General features: G+C 35.4%; 1 protein-coding gene across 1 annotated transcript in view; it reads right to left on the bottom strand.

The window, feature by feature from the left end:
- KCNH7 (potassium voltage-gated channel subfamily H member 7) overlaps positions 1-18,503 on the bottom strand; it is a 221,047-nt gene that overhangs the window by 87,300 nt on the left and 115,244 nt on the right. The window contains exon 3 of the mRNA XM_035571085.1: positions 3,392-3,547. Within this exon, the coding sequence (XP_035426978.1) occupies positions 3,392-3,547 (156 nt within the window). The remainder of the gene's footprint in view (positions 1-3,391; positions 3,548-18,503) is intronic.

The following is an 18,503-nucleotide window of genomic DNA, read 5'->3' as shown; positions in this document are numbered from 1 at the left end:
CTTCCATTGGTCTTTAATTTGTTCACAGAACACTTTAACAAACTGCAATCCTTCTTTTCTGTGTACCAACCTTCAAAACCAGAATGAATTGTGTATATAGCATGAAATGCTTTTTCTTAGAATGTATCAGATTTCAGCATGAGGAGCACTGTGATAAGTGGTCTTGTTCAAAATGGTTGGCTGCAGCTGGCAGGATAGATGCTTTTAGAAAAGAAGTTTTCAAAGTTCCACTTGATAAATTTGATGTCAACTCTTAAAAAATCAATTAGAGGAAGAATGGTAGTATGGAAGAGTTATCTTATTTTCTAGGGTCAGGAAAATAACTGTGATTTTTTTGTTTCCCGTACACTTCTTAATTCTTCTCTCCTGCAATCTGACTCAGTCATTTTTATTTTCTCTCATGTTGAAAAGACACTCTAATATGAGAAAACTCAATCAACGAGCTCTGGAAAGAAATCTTTCATGATCTGTGTCCTTCTGGGTGGTAGATGCTAATGCAATCTGAAATCTTTTGTCTTTTGTCATTAGCTGTTGCTTATCTTGGTCATTTGTCAGAGATGCATTGCACTTGTTATATGGCTGGTTCCTTCTCTATTTTTATTCTCTAAATTGGTTGTTGGATTTGAAGGGATTTTGTTTCTTTTTCTTTTTTTTTTTCTCCCCTGTGTGAACCAGTGCCCATTACTGTCCATTTTGTATGTCATCCAATGAAAACAGATCACCTGCTTTACCTGATGTTGTATGTTCTAAATAGAATAAGATGAAATATGAACTTCATCCTAGAATCTGCTGTTTGCCTTTCTTATAGTGGGAACACAACTGAATTGAAAAAAAAAAAAAAAGGAAAAGAAAAGATGTTTTTACTAGGAAATGATTCACCTTTTTTTTTGTGACTCGTATTGCCTCATTGGTCTGTCTCTTGTATTTTCTATATTTCAAGGTTTTGTGTTTGTTTGTTTTAATTCAAATCTACCATTGGCCTGTACTCATCTCCAGGTTTTTCTGGATAACTTGCACAGATTGGCCTCTTGAAAATCCTATCAGCCAAGAAGAATTTTTGGCTATGTAGCATATTGTGTCACCATCCTGCCCACATAACAGTCTACTCTGAGACCACAACAACTAGGTGGAAGAGCAGCCATGTGCCTGCTCTAGTTTATGGCAGCTTCTGGCATCTGGCTGAACCCACTAGCTGGAAAATGATTTGAGTCACCTTTTTTCCCTCCTTTTAAACCTTGAACTTTCTCAGTTGTGTATTGCACTTGGAGCCCCAACTATGCATTTTTAAAGAACTCAGCAAGGAAATTCCCTGTGCATGTCAGGCATAACTACTGTAAAACAAGAGGAGAATGTCTTGACTAAGTGTTTTTTTTGCCGATGTCCTCTTTAGCAGCTTTTACTTTAAAATATGGCAAGTGTCAAGACTTGAAAGTGTACACAGCAGAAAAAACAGCTCTTTTTCAGGACATGAAGCTCCTTTTTTTTTTTTTTTTCCCGATTGGTATGTTACATTATTTTTGTAAATAGTACCACATTATTTGTATTACAAAACTGTATTTAAATGCAGAAGTGTTGAAAATGCACAAAATCATGGAAACCTGAAATAGAAACAGAATATGAGTGGGGTTTACTTGATGTAAGTTTTATATATATATATTTATTTATTTATTTATTTCTGATGGAATTTGATTATTTCTTCTGATACGCCCTAATTGTATTTTTACCATAAAATTACTGGAAATGTTTTCTTGAGATATCAAGTAAAAATGACCATTTAAAAAGAACAGAATACAGAAAGGAAGTGTAAAATAAAAGATTTAAAATATGTATTATGAAAAATATTTAAAAAGTCTCTTTTAAAAGCTTGTGATATTTCACAAACAATAATTATTGGCAGTCTGCTAGGTTGCAGTAGTAGTAACTTTTCATAGTTTTACATCTACTGCCACTGTAGAGTTAAACAGATGTAACTGGGATGACTTTGGCCCATATGGATTGATTTGGTCAGAGCACTTTCTCCATACTGAATGAAACTACTAATTTATAGGTTATCACCTTTAATTATAGAAGTAAACTACAATGTTTTAAAAATGTGAATTATTCAGCAATATTTTGGGGAGGGGGAATTTATGGTTTTTTTTTGACAGTCACAGAGCTTTGAATGAGATCTCGTGCATTTTGTCCAGAGGATACACTGCAGAAAGTCTAGATTATGAAGAATGGCAGAGACCGCTTTAATCGAAAGGAACTTAGTAATGCTGTTATGCAGTGCTACAGCCCTGCTTCTCACAATCTCCTCAACATAACTGAACTAATAACAGCATGTCATCGCTTAAGGTAGTGCCTAGTGCTTACATTGGGAAAGTTTTCCCCTCGGTTCCTGCAGTGAAGATCGTCTTTGTCTCCTATCTAGAGAAAGCTGAAGTGTTGATTTGACTATCAGAAAATTTAAGTTCCAGGTCCCTTTATCATACTAACATTAAAGATTATTAGAGTGTGAAAAGGCATTTTCCAACTGTTGTGTTTGCCAACCAGACTCTGGCGAGAGCGTTAACATTCACTGTTAGATCATGCTGCGCTTTACTAAGAGCTTAGACAAATGGGGACGTGTTCTGGAAATTTTGGAGTAAGAGCAGAGTATGTGAGTGGAGATGCAAAGCAGAAAAGATCATGTGCTGTTGCTGCACAGAGTGAAGGTCAGCAAAAAAAGTACACATTCCGCATATATATACAGAAAGCTAAACAGTCTAACTGCATAAGAAGAGGACTTTTGTTTTGTGGAAAGATTTCTGACTTTAACAATACTTACGAGTGGAATGAAACAAAAGCATTTCCTGTATATCCAAAGAAACCCACATCCTTCAAGCCAATCCAAATAATTCGATTTGATAAAATCAAGATGTTTAATTTTGCTTCAAATACTTTTTTTTACTTATTTTATATTTTTAAATCAAAGTTAATCAAACCTGCCAACTTTTTTTTTTTTTTTAATTGGAAAGGAAAATAGAAATATTCCATTTAAAATAGGTTAAGGTGAGATATTTTGTCTATATCATAATGCTTTCTTTTTTTTTTTTTTTTTTTCAGTTTTCAGTTCAGTAACAGTTTTTGTCAAGGGTAATGCACTTCTGTGAAATGTTTTCCTTTCAATGAATTTTTATTTTCTAGCACTACACATAAGATCAATGGTGTTTGTACTACCAAAGATTCGATAGATTATCTTGCTAACTTTATAACAGGTTTGCTAAATTTTATTTCCTATTGTCTTGAATTCTATTTTAAATGAGTCAGGCAATGGTGACTGCATCTTTCTTTTTGTTCAATTGCTCAAGTTAATTACTCTCTATGCTAAGAGTAGAGGTAAGCAGAGAACTTTCAATGAGTAACTTACGATTTACAAGTTTGGATGGCAATATTGGGTTGCACTTCTCAGGAGATGCAACGTTCTCTTCATCTGTTACATACTCAAAATTAATAATAAACATCATTGCTACTCCTTCTTGATTTTTCACTGGAATTATGTGGGTGTTGCAGATGAAGGTAGATCCTGCATATGGAGAAAAAAAAAAGAAAGAAATGCATAAATGAAAGGAAACTTAATTATTTTTCATTCCAGTAATTCTAGTTACACCAACAGATAGTGAAGAATATTTCTTTGAATTTAATGATTGAACATCAAACACACTATTCTTTAATTTAAACAGGAGCATTTTCACAGAAAGAAATACATCTTTCAATAATTTATCAGATTATTACCTCTTCCAAAAAATCTCATATTTAAAATGTCAAAAGTAGCAATGCGAACACTGTTCCAAACACAACACTAGTGAAGAAAGCAGAACCCCATTCTTCTAAATGTCAAACATTCTTTGAGCTTTTGGTTCTCTTACAACAGGCTGAATCATTCATTAAATATTTATGGGTGTAAATATATCACTATTCTTATTTTAGCTCTCGTTCTTTTGGGGGCTGTATAATGTTGTTTAGGTTTGTGTTAACAATTATATTTGTTATCAATCTGATCCTACAAGGTTTTATATTCTATCACAAAAAAAATCAAAATGGTGGTAATAATTTTCAATAATTTTTGGTAGTATTTGACTTAAGTGTTACATACAAGTTAGAGCATGATTTAAAAAGTACCCTACTTTGCATAAATATGGAGCATACCATGTACTGAAATGAACAGAAGGTGTAATTTCTTAACACCTCTAGTACTCAGGGTGTTCTTGTTCAAATGCCTAATTAAAGATTTAAAGAATGTTTTGTGTTAATTCTTCCAGTGTAACTTTTTATAGAAGTTTCATTTGACAAGGTCATTAGTTTTGATTAATTCCCTCTTATACTAACAGAATATAGTGGTTCCAAAAATAATGTGATTGCTGTAAGCAATACGATAATGTGCTAAAAGCTTCTTGCAAACACAACTGTGAGATGGTGTCTTTCTGTGATAAACGGGGACTGGTTTAATGCACATCATCTGCAATTTATCCATTCAAATGCGGTAATCGCTGAAACTTGACAGGCAGTGCACTTTGACAAAAACAGATCCTGATCTAGGTTACACATAATTTATTATTATTATTATTATTTATTTATTTATTATTTTTTGATAGTGAAGAGAGAGATAACAAAGATTTATATGATTATAGCCAAGATCGGATTCTGGCTCCTCATATTTAACGTAGCACTTGCTATAATGTGGAATGTATAGCAGTTTGAGCTGTGTATAAAATTGACATGCTGGCCTTTCAAGTTTTGCAGCTGTGCCTTCAATCCATTTAATAAAACAGTTAAGCTGTGGCACTTGCCACAGTTTCCATGGCAACAAGCTCAATGTCTTTAGTAAACAGAAAATAGGCAATTTAAGACTGTTCCTTTAGAGCTAAAAATAGAAGTGCTGCAGGCCAAGCATTGCAACATAGACTGGTTAAACAGAGGGTCTGAAGAGAATTTAGAAGTAATCTTTGTGTTTTCAGCTAATTGATAAAAATACATATTGAGTTTAAGCAGTCAAAATGATATTTATTTAATCACTTGGAAAGAAAAGCTAACTTATGTTTAAAAAAAGAAAAAGAATTCATGATATGGATTGTGTTTTGACACACAAATTTATAGGTTGAGCAGATACCCCCCGACACAACAACCCTGACACAAACAAAGGGCTGGACATGGGGATAGGCTGAGGAGTGCAAGGATTTGAAGAACACCGTACTCCACGGGTTGAAATGTTGATTAATTTTTGCAAACAAGGATGAGAATAAGCCGCACAGTTCTTTAAAACTTGCCTGCCTTTTGAAGGCAAGGATATTTCAGCTTTTGAAATGCTTCCCGCAGTGCTAAGTAATGACAGTATCTCCCATTTATGTAGAACATTCTGCGCTCAAGCATTTACAAATTTCATTTGGTGTGGACATAGGGATTTGCATCTCTGGACAGATACAGAAGTTGTTTAACAGCCCACAGGGTAAGAACATGACAAAAGGAGCACAGGGTTAAAATCACAGCTATATGTAGAAACATTTTGGGCACAAAAAATGGGAAGGGTCCATATCTGGTACAATTCACTGTAGTTTCTTTGAGGACCAATTGCACCAGCAGGCCAGTGAGTCCAGTGTAGCTCATTAGGCTGAAGTTTTTCCAAGACACTTAGGCTTTTAAAGTGGCATGGAATATTTATTTTGTGTGAATGATTGAAATTGGAATTCCACAATTTGCACAAAATACAGTGCCTGTCACAGTGGCTGTTAGTTTTTGTCTTTAGTACTGAAGTGATTATCTTCTATACACTTATTAATGTCTCTCTGTATTGAAATGGCAATAAGGGAATGTAAAGTAACAAGGAAAACCTTAGTGATGGAAATATAAGAGTTAGGTATATAGAAAGATTATTGCTTTGAGTAGTTGGATTTGATGACAATAAATAAATATTAAGAAGTGGCCTGTTTATAAACAATCTTATTCTGCATTTGCACTCTGCCATTCAATAATTCTTCATTACACTGACCATGTTTACTCTGTTTTGTTTCTATACTAAAATATTTCAAGGGTAAGAAAGGCTTCTGATAAGCAATAAAAATTATAATGAAGTTTCTGAAATTTGCATTTCTCATCTACTGGCACAGGGCAAGTAGTTAGTATGATCAGAATAATAATGAAAGTTATACCTTTAATCAATAGATTCAGTACCCAGCAATATTTCTGGATTTTCTGAAGGCTACCATTGATGAGTAATCATGAAATATTCCTCTTGTGCTGACTTGACATCATCATTGGAGGTGATAAAGTAGAAAAGCTGGGTATATTTATGTCAGCTTGAATTCCATAGTTATAAGGGCTTGTTTTTTTGTTTTGTTTTGTTTTATTTTGTTTTGTTTATGGCACTTTAAAGACCACTCTTTCATCTAGCTGATTTAGTGGCAAAATATCAATTTGTGAAGAAAATGTTCTTCTCCCCTATATGCTGTGTGGACATGGTTCTGTAGTTCTGTATTCAGTACTATGATTTCACAAGACCAGACAGGGGCTGTTATAAAACAAACATCAGCAACAATATATATTTAAGAAATAAGGATATAAGATATGTTGGGTTTATATAAGGATTTATTGCATTATTCGAGCAATTTGAAGCCAAGTCCATTTAAATATCTGGCTGCTTAGTGTTTAAAGTTGATTTGCTTCACAGAAGCAGTACAAAGCAGGTACATTAAATCAATTAATCTGGCTCATAAAGTCTATGTACATTTCCAGTGGTTTTCTATAGAGCATTTTAGGACAGATTTGTATCAGGATGCATCTTCTAGATACAACTGCAGTCATTTATTTAAATTATAATAGCTCCCATTATAAGCACTTGGGAGAGTACAATACAAAAATACAACAGTGAAGGCGTTCCAAATTAGAAGGGCCTGCATTCTTATATGCAAAACTGTGACATGCAAACTTTGAAAAATGACCCATCCTGAACAAGTGTTACTATTCAACCTTCCTGGGAACAATGTTTTTACAGGCCATTACATGTGCCAAGTACAGAGGATCTCTGAAAAATGAGACACTGTGCCATTTAGGTAATTGTCCTAATTCTGCAAAAGCCCATGTTTCGTGTAGCCAGCACCCTTGGAAATCTGTCACGGTTCTGCAGGATAACTCTAGAGCTCTGTTTTACAAAATGAGTCCGACAGTTCCTAACTGCATTTCACAACCTGCCCCCAACCCAAAAAAAAAAAAAAAAAAAAAGGACTCCCCCACTTCAGTGTGAATTTGAGGACTGCCTTCACTGTAGTCAAGACTGGTTCCAATGTGTTTTGGAACCACTTGGCACCCTGTGCCAAAGCATTTATAACTTCTCAGTTGTTTTTCTTTTGTTTGTTTGTTTCTGAAGCTGCTGTGGACACTTGAAGAAGGCTATGAAAAGAAAGATGTTGAGTATGTCCTCTGTGTGCATATATGTATTTCTGGATGGGCTGACCTCATACAAGAGTTTGCTAGACATATGATAATGTTTTACTGCTGCAACCTACATGTAGTCCAATGTAGTTAGCCATACAATCCGTAGGTACTTCTTCTCATTTAAAATTGAAGGTGAGAAGGAATACATCAAAGCAGAACAGAGAGAGTCGACAACAACAGCTTGTCTACTAAGAAACAGGATCAAAGACAGTTAAAAATTAGAGGCAGAGATACTGTGCATGTTTCCAGAGCTAGACAGTCCTGTTCTTTGTTTAAAGGCAGATCTAAATGAAAAACACGGGTGAATCTTGCATAAAATCTTGTAAGAATTTTGCAATGTGACAATTTTATGATAGGGACAGGTGAAGGAAGCTGGATATTCTTTGTATTTTTATGAAATAATCAGCATGTTTATTTTGGAAATAACTACTCTCCACTTCCCCCAAGTATGATCTCACATTTTGTTATCAAAATAAATGCTTATATCAAAGGCAGAAACTTTGAACATATCAATTACAAATGTAGAGCCTATATCTTACAATTTAATTTAAGATCTTGAACTATCAGTTATAGTAGAAATGCTATATTCCCTTTAAGAAAGACTTCCATAAAAACAAAGAACACCATGTAACCAGTTGTACTGTTACCAGTTGTCTGTTATTCACAGCCTTAGTCTCGAGTCCTTTCCTTATAGCATGGATGATGGGGATTGCCCAATATTAATAAGCACTTTGGGGAAAGGAAAGGGAGATCATCTGGGGGAGAACTAGTGTGGAAGATCAGAAGAACTTCTGTTGGTTTTGCCTGTCCTTCATGTAGTCACTGTCTTTGGGGCAAAAAGCCAAGATATGGCTCTCTATCAACTCCTTAATTCCCCAAAGCCAGTGTCATCTTCCCTCCAACACACTCCCTCTACGGACACAAGGAAGCATCTCTTCCTACTTCCAGATTGTGATTCGTCTTGGAACTTTATCTTCTCTGTTTATTCAGGTCCAGGGCAATACTTGTCCAGCCTTTTAAAGTCTTGAATATTTAAGTGAAAGCCATGAGGGATGATGTGTATTGTGATGTGTGGGCTTACCTTGACCAATCAAAGGCTGAAAATTTATTTTTTTGTGTTTCTATTCAAGCACAAGCCAGGAAAAATGCCACACATAACAGGCAATCTTACTTTCAGTGTATTTGCTGGAAAGGTTCACTACCTTTCTCAAATGAAACCAAGTACATTATTCTTGTAGTGTTATGCTGAAAATAGTGATGTGCAGATCTTACCAAATTTCACTAGATTTTATGTTAAAGGGCCCCAAATGCTTTTGCAAGCCTGCTTCTGTGTCAGTTATAACTATTTATTAACAGATTTTCACTATGTAGTCTGCCTGTTTGTGAAATAAAAATGAGTAGAAGAGTGACTGAATTTGCCCTGAGAAAATTGCCCAGCCCTTAGTGGTGTAGAATCAGATCACTGGAGAAAGATACGACATAGCTACTTGCTCAGTTCAGTAACAACTCCATGAAACAAACTTCAAACAAATATTTTTGCCCGTTTTTACCTGCAGCTCTTTTTATCTTTGTACTTGATGTCATTTATTCAGACCTTTGGAGACATCTGAGGTCTAAAGAACCTGTGTCAAAACTTTGGCTCTAACAGAAGGAATCACCCTTGGATGTCCACCCTTCCCTCTCTCTTCATTTGTTATGTAGCTGCCCACATGAGAAATCGAAGAAACTTAATGCTAAGGCTAAAAATGATAATATTTGCAGCCATAAAGAGCATGTATTCTAGGAAACCCATACTGCATTGCAGATGTTGCCTGTTGCTGCTCTTCAAATTGTACAGGTATTATTTTACTTTTTATTTAAGGTGGTGGGACTGAATCATAAAAACAAGTGTCTTATCCAAAGCTGCATCAAAAATGAATGAAGATAATAAGGGTAACACAAAGATACTCTAAATTCCCTTTACACAATTGAATTTGTTGATACCAGCCCTGTGCTATTAAAATGTGTCTAGTGTATTTCCACACAGAACTTTGGGTAATAGGTTGTACAATCCGCTTAATTTTTTAATTGTATCTTCTGAGCTATGTCTTTATGTCACCCTTTTCCAGTTCCATCTGACTGAAAATGAACTTGTGTGGCAAGAATGAGGAATTCACAAGCTTCCCATTAAACATACTGCAGATGTATCTGTATGACTGACTCTTAGATTTATTGCAGAGTAGCAACTAAAAATAGATGGCAGGTTGAAATGTATTGTACCCCTCTTCAATTGAATAGCTATTTTTAAAGAGGATGGGTAGAGACAAGGCAGAGTGCATTCAGCTGATATTTATTAGTGAGATTTCAGTGATTAAATGGGACCTGTTCCCTTTGACATTTCACTCCACCCTCCATATCAAATAGGTATTCCATCACTGAAATGGTTGCTGATACTAAGATATGATTAATGTACTGACATAGGTTTTGTAAGATATTAACTTATAGTGTTTAGAGATGAGGGAATAATTTTTAAACTAACAAACACCCTCTGGAGTCTGTGGACAAGTTCATACACAATTGGAGTGTGCTATATAAATCTCATTTTCTCTCCCTGTAATCGCATTTATAATATAATTCAATAGCTAGATAAATACTATTCAACTCCTTGCTCCAGCATTTCTTATATTACTGCATTGGCACAATTAATGCTAACCTTCTAATTATAATATCTACACCTACACTAATAGAACCGTGGTCATTAGCTGTAATGCTGAACACATTTTATATGGGAGGACAGTTTCCTAGTGCTTTATTATTTAAGCATATATAAACACGTACGGAAGATGCAGAACAATTAAATATATGGCAAATAAAGAAAAGTAAAATGAAAAATAAACAAAGAGATGTTACATGCCCATGAAGTAGAGTCCAAAAAGAACCTAGAGTGAAAAATGTTGAAAACTATATAAAAGAAAGGCTAAAGGCTTATTTAAGTCCCACAGTTAATGCAGCAAATCCAAGATAGGCTTTTTTCTTTCTGCCTAGTTGACCTCAAAACTACATTTGAGTTTTTCCAGAGTGGGTATCGCTGGAGAACAGACTGAAGTCAGTCGTGAATCCTCTCTCAAACTGATGTTTCTTGGAGATACACTCTGGTGTACACATAGTGGGGTGAGAGCTTGGTCTGAAATTGTTTTCTGGATGGGTTCTCGTTCATAGTTTGCAAAGCAGGTGTGTGACTTGGAATTGTTTAGGCCCTAATTTTAGTTTAGAACCTCTATTATGCATTGGCTTTTTCTTCCAGAAGAATATAGCAAGTAGTGCTGCTTTTGAAAAACAACGTTTCTGACTTGTTAATGAGAATGTTTCTGTCTCTGCTTATGCAGGTAAGTATCTGGTGCCTGATTCCTTGCATCCCTGAGTGCACCATACGTGTTACCACGTGTTACCAGATACTAAGCAGTTAGACACGGAAGGTCTGGGCAGATTTCACAAAGGGCTACATCTCCAGAAAACCTTAATTGTTAGTCTGTAAACACTTTGCAAGCTGAATGGTGAATAACCAGGGAAGATTTTTTATTCTTTTGTGTTATATATTACAGACCATGAGAGTTATAGAATGGCCTAGATTAGAAAAGACCTTCAAGATCATCAAGTCCAACCATCAACCTGACCTGCTGAGTCCCATCACTACACCATGTTCCTTAGTGCCATGTCCACACATCTCTTAAATACGGGATGGGGACTCTACCACTTCCCCGGGCAGCCTGTTCCAATGCTTAACCACCCTCTCTGTGAAGAAAATTTCCTGGTCTAAACCTTCCCTGGTGCAACTTCAGACCATTTCCTTGCATTCTGTCACTTATCACTTGAGAAAAGAGACCGATACACTCCTCACTGCAACTTCCTTTATGATTTTCATCTTGTTTTCTTAGCATGAATGCTTGTATACTTGCAATATAGTTGTGGTGATTACAGGATATAGTACACTTGGTGAATTTCATAACTTAACTTTTTATGAGGAAACAGTGCAAGCAAGAGTGTGCTATTCGTGAAAAACTGAAATGTTTCACTTAGACATTTTCAAAATGAAATATTTAATATTTTTAAAAGACTATTTAAAAGTGATGTTTTTTTATATATTGCTCAAAGTATTCCTTTGGGAGAAAATATTTTTAATTATTCATTTCACTGAAAACATAAAAAAAAAAACAGGATTAATGGTAAATATAAAATCCATTGTTTGCTAACCTGCATGATACTCATTTGCTGAGAACATATTAAAATAAAAGTTTTCTGTTAGGTACTAAAAAGTGAATATTCTTGACTACAGTTTTATGGCTATCAACAAGAGAAAACTTAAAATGTAATGCTGTAAAGCACAGAGCATCCCAATATGTGATGAAAAAAATGACCAATGTACAAGGTTATTGGACATAGATCAATACCACTTGAGAATGATCAGTACCACTGACTGATGAAATATGAGATTATTTTCTGAAGTTGAAGCAGTGGATGAAAAAATGATAATATCTTAGCCCAAGTAATAATAACAGAGCATGATTTATCTATATTATGGAAATGGATTTGTTATACTGTGTTCTGTTGTATCAACAGGCATTTACATATCACTTAAACTCACAGTTTAAGTCATTTCCATTCATTCTTCAGTATGTGTCTAGATAGATAATTTTTAATTAGGAAATGTCATAATGGTAGGGATTACATTAATTCATTCGAATTACATGTAATTAAAATAGTTTTGAAAACAACTGGATTTCATAGTGAAAATAGGTTGCTTTGACTTTCTTCATTCACATTTGCAGTAAGCTTATTTAAAGCATAGCACTCAACAAATACCAGATGTTTAGCTCAAGGTGAAAATCAACGTTAGGACACATTTTCTCTCATGGTTTTGTAACAGAAAAATAAAGAACTGCAGAGCTTTAGCTTCTGTTTGCAAGCATTATGTGATGATTTTAAGGTGAAATATACTTTAAATATAAGTAATTTTAGAAAAAAAAAACAGTTATCTGACAAATACTGGTTCTATTTTTTGTAGCTAGTTTGCTAATTTATTATTTATTTAATTGTATATGCTAAAATTGAAGATGCATTTTTTCTTTCTTTTCTCTCTCTCTCTCTTTTTTTTTTTTCCCTGTAGCTATGCTTTTCTAAACCCTCATTAGAAGCTATGCACTTCTGGGCATTCAACTGAGAGATGTCTTATTATCTTCATGAGAAAAGGGAGCTCAGGTTTGTTGAATATTGTCTATCTTGCAGAAAAAGTGCAGATTAAGACATTTGTGAAAGTAACCTCATTTTTTTGCCCCCAAACTCCATAAGCTATTTTAAGAACTAATTGAATAACCTTACAAAGCAGAATGGAAAAAAAGTCAGAACTCAGTTTCAGTAATTTCATTCATCCAATGCATTAGACGAGAATACACCATGAAGTAAAGGATTCTGTTCTCACACTGAATCATTCCAGGGTGATTAAGTTTTTTTTTTGTTTGTTTTTGTTTTTAATACGGTTAATAGATATCAAAAAGAAAGAGGCATTAAATGGCCATACTGTACAAAGGGTGATACAGAAAAACAGATAGCAGGAGCAGGTCCTGAGGCAAAACAGAAACCCTGTCATTGCTACAAACTTTCACAAGTGCGATGTGTATCCAGCTCCATTGGCCAAGTGGAAGGAATAGCATTTTATAAATATAGATGCTTTTCTCATGGAGATCATACCCTCGGAAAATCATACTCATGCAAACACACCTTTCTAGATGTTTTATAAGAGATTTGATAGGGATGGTTACACAGTAATTACTTGGAAATACACAAAAGCCAAGTTTGTAGGGAAAAAAAGAGTCATCATATACTGATTGTAATCCTGCAAAATGTTTCTGAAGGGAGAGAATAGGCAGACAAGGAATGAGGAATTCCTGCTGTGATCATGAGATCTTGGTAACAAACAAAGCAGATGACCTGGAAATTCTCATCAGTGAGAAGGCCAATCCTGAAAAGTGATAAAGTAGTCAAGCTACTGGGATTGTAAAGCAAGTGGATGCAACCCTCCAGGGAAAAGAGGGCAGCTAAAAGAGACATGCTAGTTAAAAACATGATCTGGTATTCTGGATTTCTTAATAACGCAAAATCATGGAATTTTGAATTCATATTAATAAATGTGGTGGGAACTATATGTACTGGAGGCTTGTCAAGCACACTAGTGAAATATTACTAATTTTTTTTTTTAAAAAGAAAAATACATCATGTTTTCTAATGGAAAGACTCCATACCCAAAATGATGTATTTTTAATGTAGGATCTCATTAGAATTGATAAATATGAATAACTTACTGGACCAGAAGTTTGTGATTGCCTTAAGGGTGGTTTTCATGACCTGATTGCCAACAATGTAGGCAAACAAAGAACAATCCCAAGCAGTAAAATGGTGGTTCTTCTAAATGGGTAGTTTTCTATGGATGAGAAAACTGTAAGTAGAAATAATTGGGAGGAGGAATCAGACAAATATATGAACGAATATCTGGAATTCTTAATGAAAATATTACCTAACAAAAGAGTAGTGATTCAAAGATGCTGAAAATCTTAGATGCAAGTCCACCTGCTTTCAGTACAAAAGTGAAGCAGATAGGAATTAACAGGTGTATAGTGAATGGAGAAAGAAGAAAGTAAATACACACGTATATGTTGGAGGAAGCTGAGAGGTATGAAATATAGGATGTTGACAGAAGAATGTGACATCAGAGCAAGACTAAGGAGCGTAAGTAGGTATCTAAGTAAGTTAAGCCTATATATATATATGCTTATAATAATTCCAATAGTAGTGAAAGCCCATAAAAATCCCAATGACAGTTGCCATAAAATTGTTAATAATTATGCAATGATAATTATGCAACAACCAGACAAATCCACTAGTTAATATTTTTGTTTTGTATTTAAGAACAGTTTCAATAATGTATCACTATAATGAAGTTTACCTTGCCATTTTAACTGTGAAGTGTGTCAATTCTTTGCTAGATTCAAAATATCAGCAAACTTGGAAAAGTGTAATTGAAGTGTTGGTTGAGCAGTCTAGAGCTGGTCTGCAACCTCTTAACAAATCTTGCTGGGCAAAGTTCCAGAAGGTTAGAACAATGCTAATACCATGCCAACATTTGAGTGATATAGTGATTGGAATGACAGTATGGCAGTGAGCCTGACATCAGTCCTAAGGAAAATAATGAAACATGATATTAGATTACTTTAATAAAGAATACCTGACAGGAATATAATTAATTAATGTCACTCTGTGTGGTAATATAGATGTTGTTAATGGACAAAAAGTCTGATTTGATGGATATATTCTTTCTAAAGAAAAATGAATAAGTAGCCATCACAGACATATGTTTTTGTAATGATTTCGCTATATAATATTATAACTAAACAATAGCATTGCACTTACAAAAAACAACAACAACAACAAAACCTTATTACATGGTTTACAAATTGACTGAGATATTCCAAAAAAGATTCCAAAAATCTGTGATCTGGAGGATCACAATTCAGTGCCAGATTTTCTAGTGAAAGCCCACAGAAATGAATATGATGGTATTCATTTGCTTTGAAAATATCTGGAGAAAAAATAAAATCAATTCTGTGAAATATTTGGATGTAAAGTGGCTAGTGGCATAGTAATGAGGTAAAATAGAAGAATTTGGATCATTCTGTTAGAGGGATATTAAATGCAAACAAATGCATTCTAAAATGGTAAATTTAATCATACAGTTGAAGAACCAGGGCACATAGGCTGAAACTAAAAAAAGGTAGCTATATTGTGGAATGGAATTTCACAAAAGAAATTATAGGATATGTAAGAATGACCAGTGTGGTTTGCATAAACAGGTAGAATAAGAAGTTGACCTTTCTTCATGTATATAGCACTGGGGAGAATGAAACTGGAATATTGAATTCACTTTGTGGCATCTGAATTCTTAAAGGATACTAAAAAATTGGAGAGGGCATTAAAACAAAACAAAACAAAAAAGCAGAGGAACAGCATGCTTCAGCAAATTCCTTTGCTGTGAATCTTAAAGATGTCAATCTTTGTTGTTTAATGAGAAGCAGTTTGAGAAGTGACTTACATTAGAGTCAGTAACTTCATGGAAAGAGTAGTGAATACTATGGAGCTGTTGAGTGTAGCAGAAAGAACCTAAATTTCTGGAAGCCGAAAACAGATGATTCAAGCTATAGCCTCCTGGAATGAGCCATCAGAGCCATCGCTTTATGTTTTTGGATCAAGCTGGAAGAAGCAGACAAATTGCTTTTATTGACATAACCTATGTGCTATTCGTCTTCATAAAGTTTTAATGTTTCTTCCAAACATTTCATTTCAATTCAATCGGGAATTCAGTGCTACCTGGCCCAGCTCTGCTGTGGATACACATTGATCTGTAAACCAAGATGCTACCTCTCCCCTATACTTGGAAATAAAGTTTCATGTGCTCTGCCTAGTCAATTGGTAAAATTTCAAAGGCCCTCCATGATCTGGTGCGATTCCTATGGTTTGACCTTAGTAATGGGTAGGGTCACACAGCAGCAGACTTTGGCCTGTCCTTGGGCTATGGTGTTGAATTAAATTCCCAAGGCATGACTCCTAACCTCCTTCTCTCTCCCGCTGATGGACATAGCCTCAGAAGGCTGTAGGATGTGCATGCTTCTACTTCTCTCAGTTGCATCAGCAATGCTAGATCAGTACTCTCATGGGCAAGTTGTCTGGAGCTGTTGTTCCTCCTTTCTCATTCCCTCCTCATTAGGAAAGGGCGGCAGTTTCCAGCTCTAATCCTTGCAGTAATGGATGCTGGAGGATGCATTTGGCTATCTGGACTGCATTTGCTGCTCAAATAGCTGTTTCCTCTCCTGTTGGGAAAAGTCACAGACAAGATGGTGATGCAGGGTCAAAGCACTGCTGCCAGTGCGAAGTCATTATCACTAACTAGATGTTCCCCCAAATAATACATATTTTTTTTTGTCAGAATGATATCTGCCCTGTGAAACATTAAAACTCTACCTCATAATCATAACTCTCTTTAGCTACTACCAACTCCACCTGATTAACTAAGAGCATAACTGTTACCGGACATGGAAGTGGAATTTATTCTTTATTTTTGAAAGTAAATCCAGCTTAACATCTCCTTAACCTTCACAGAAAGCTCATGTTCTTAGGTTGGAATCATGCCCTTAGTATCCATACTTGATGGCTTCACATGATGTCCTGACTACCCATATGTATGTCCATCTGTTAGGTTGGCATGGTGCCCTCCCACAAGTCGCTGGACTCCTGCCCTAGGACATGGCTGGGGACTGAATGCTTACTTAATACTTCATGTGACCTCCTGTCTGTGTGGATGTGTGTGTGTGTGCGCGGTAACCCTCCTGTTTGCAATGGGCAGGATAGAATGTATTTGCCCAATTCACTTCAGGCAAATAATGTAAGTGCGATTCAGAACATCTTTAGGTAGGGGCTAGAAGAATGGTAAGCAATTCCATGGAGTGAATCAGATTTCTGAGCTGAGTATCTAAATCTAAACAGTTTAATAGCAAAACATTGCTTCTTGTTAGGAAGAAGTTCAAATACTACAAAAAAGATCAATGTTGAATAATAATAATGAAGCATACCATTACAAACACCATGCTAATTGTGTGAAGGTTGGAAAGGTATCCTAACTAGAAGGCCGGATTTTTGAAGGTCCTCACATAGTATTTCAGCTTGTCTTGCGTGATTTTATTTTGCCAGTTTTGTTTTTCAAGTGAACACAATTATTGACTAAATAACTGAATAAAACTGATCTTCTGTTATCAACTGCTTCTGGGTGGCATCTAGTTCAGAGTCTACAGAGCTGACATCCAGACTCTATCCACTTCATCAAAATGGTTGATTCCAAAATTTTGTCACTGCAGACCCTCCAGCTAGTGACTTGTGCTCTGCCCCACCCAAAGATGCTCGCCTGCTGCATTTTTGTCCTATCACTTATGTATTCTTTCTCAGAGCTCCTATTAGACCGTAGATCCCTTAGCATCTCATGGCAAATCACTCTTGGCTTCTGATTTACCTCTAGGGGACAACATATGGAAGGAAGAAATATAGGCATTGTGGAGTAATTTCTAAAACAAAGTAAGTTACAGAACAATTAAAGCCTTTTGCAAATTGACCAAATTATTCCTAAAAAGATGTCTCCTAATGTTTCCTGAAAGATGAAAATTTGTTTGCTGCTCAGAGAAAGACTGTGCTCTGGCTCATGCACACCTCTTGAAGGCTCTGGCATATTCACCCCACCCATGAACTTCATGTAGACAAACCTAATACTTAGTGAACTAGGATCTGAGTTTAAGGCCTTATTTGCAATCTTGGATTTCAATTTCTGTAACAGTCTATCAGTCTTTCTTGGGCATCCATTTCAAATGTGTTCTAATAACCTGTTTGAGACATAACCTGCTTCAGGCATAGTGCAAAATGGATTTCATAATTCAAAATAATGCAGTGGTCATAGCCACAGCCCACTCTTGTCAAACTACATGTTCGCTATGTTTGTTCTTAAGACAACTTTCATCATTTATTTAGGTATTTATATGGGAAATGAACTCCACTTACAATCTTGCCTGATTGTACGGCCTGATCTGCAATGAAACTCTGGCTAATAATCAAGAATAAAAAGGGTTGATGCTAAGTCATCATGTATCCAGTCTTCAAAATATCCTTTAGCAGAACCCTGTCAAATATGTCCCAGTGTATTTCTCTCATAATAGTCTTTTTGCTGCAGTCAATCCTTGCTGATTTTGAAGCTTAATAACTCTACGCATTGATTATCTTTCAAGTTAGTAAATTGATGACCCTCAGCAACTGAGCAACTTGTGTCTTATTAGTATTATCCAAACATTTCATTTTAGATTTGTTGCTTCTATGGAGCTTTGTAAGAAGTATGGAGATGTGACTTATATGTAGCTAGCTGACTCATGTAAATTGTTGACTGGCAATTTTAAGTGCTTTGGTATCTTAACTGTACAGTTTCTTAAGTTTAT

Source organism: Cygnus atratus, chromosome 6 (genome assembly GCF_013377495.2).
Source record: "Cygnus atratus isolate AKBS03 ecotype Queensland, Australia chromosome 6, CAtr_DNAZoo_HiC_assembly, whole genome shotgun sequence".
In the NCBI taxonomy this organism is placed as follows: Eukaryota; Metazoa; Chordata; class Aves; order Anseriformes; family Anatidae; genus Cygnus; species Cygnus atratus.
This window is presented reverse-complemented; position numbering and strand designations above follow the sequence as displayed.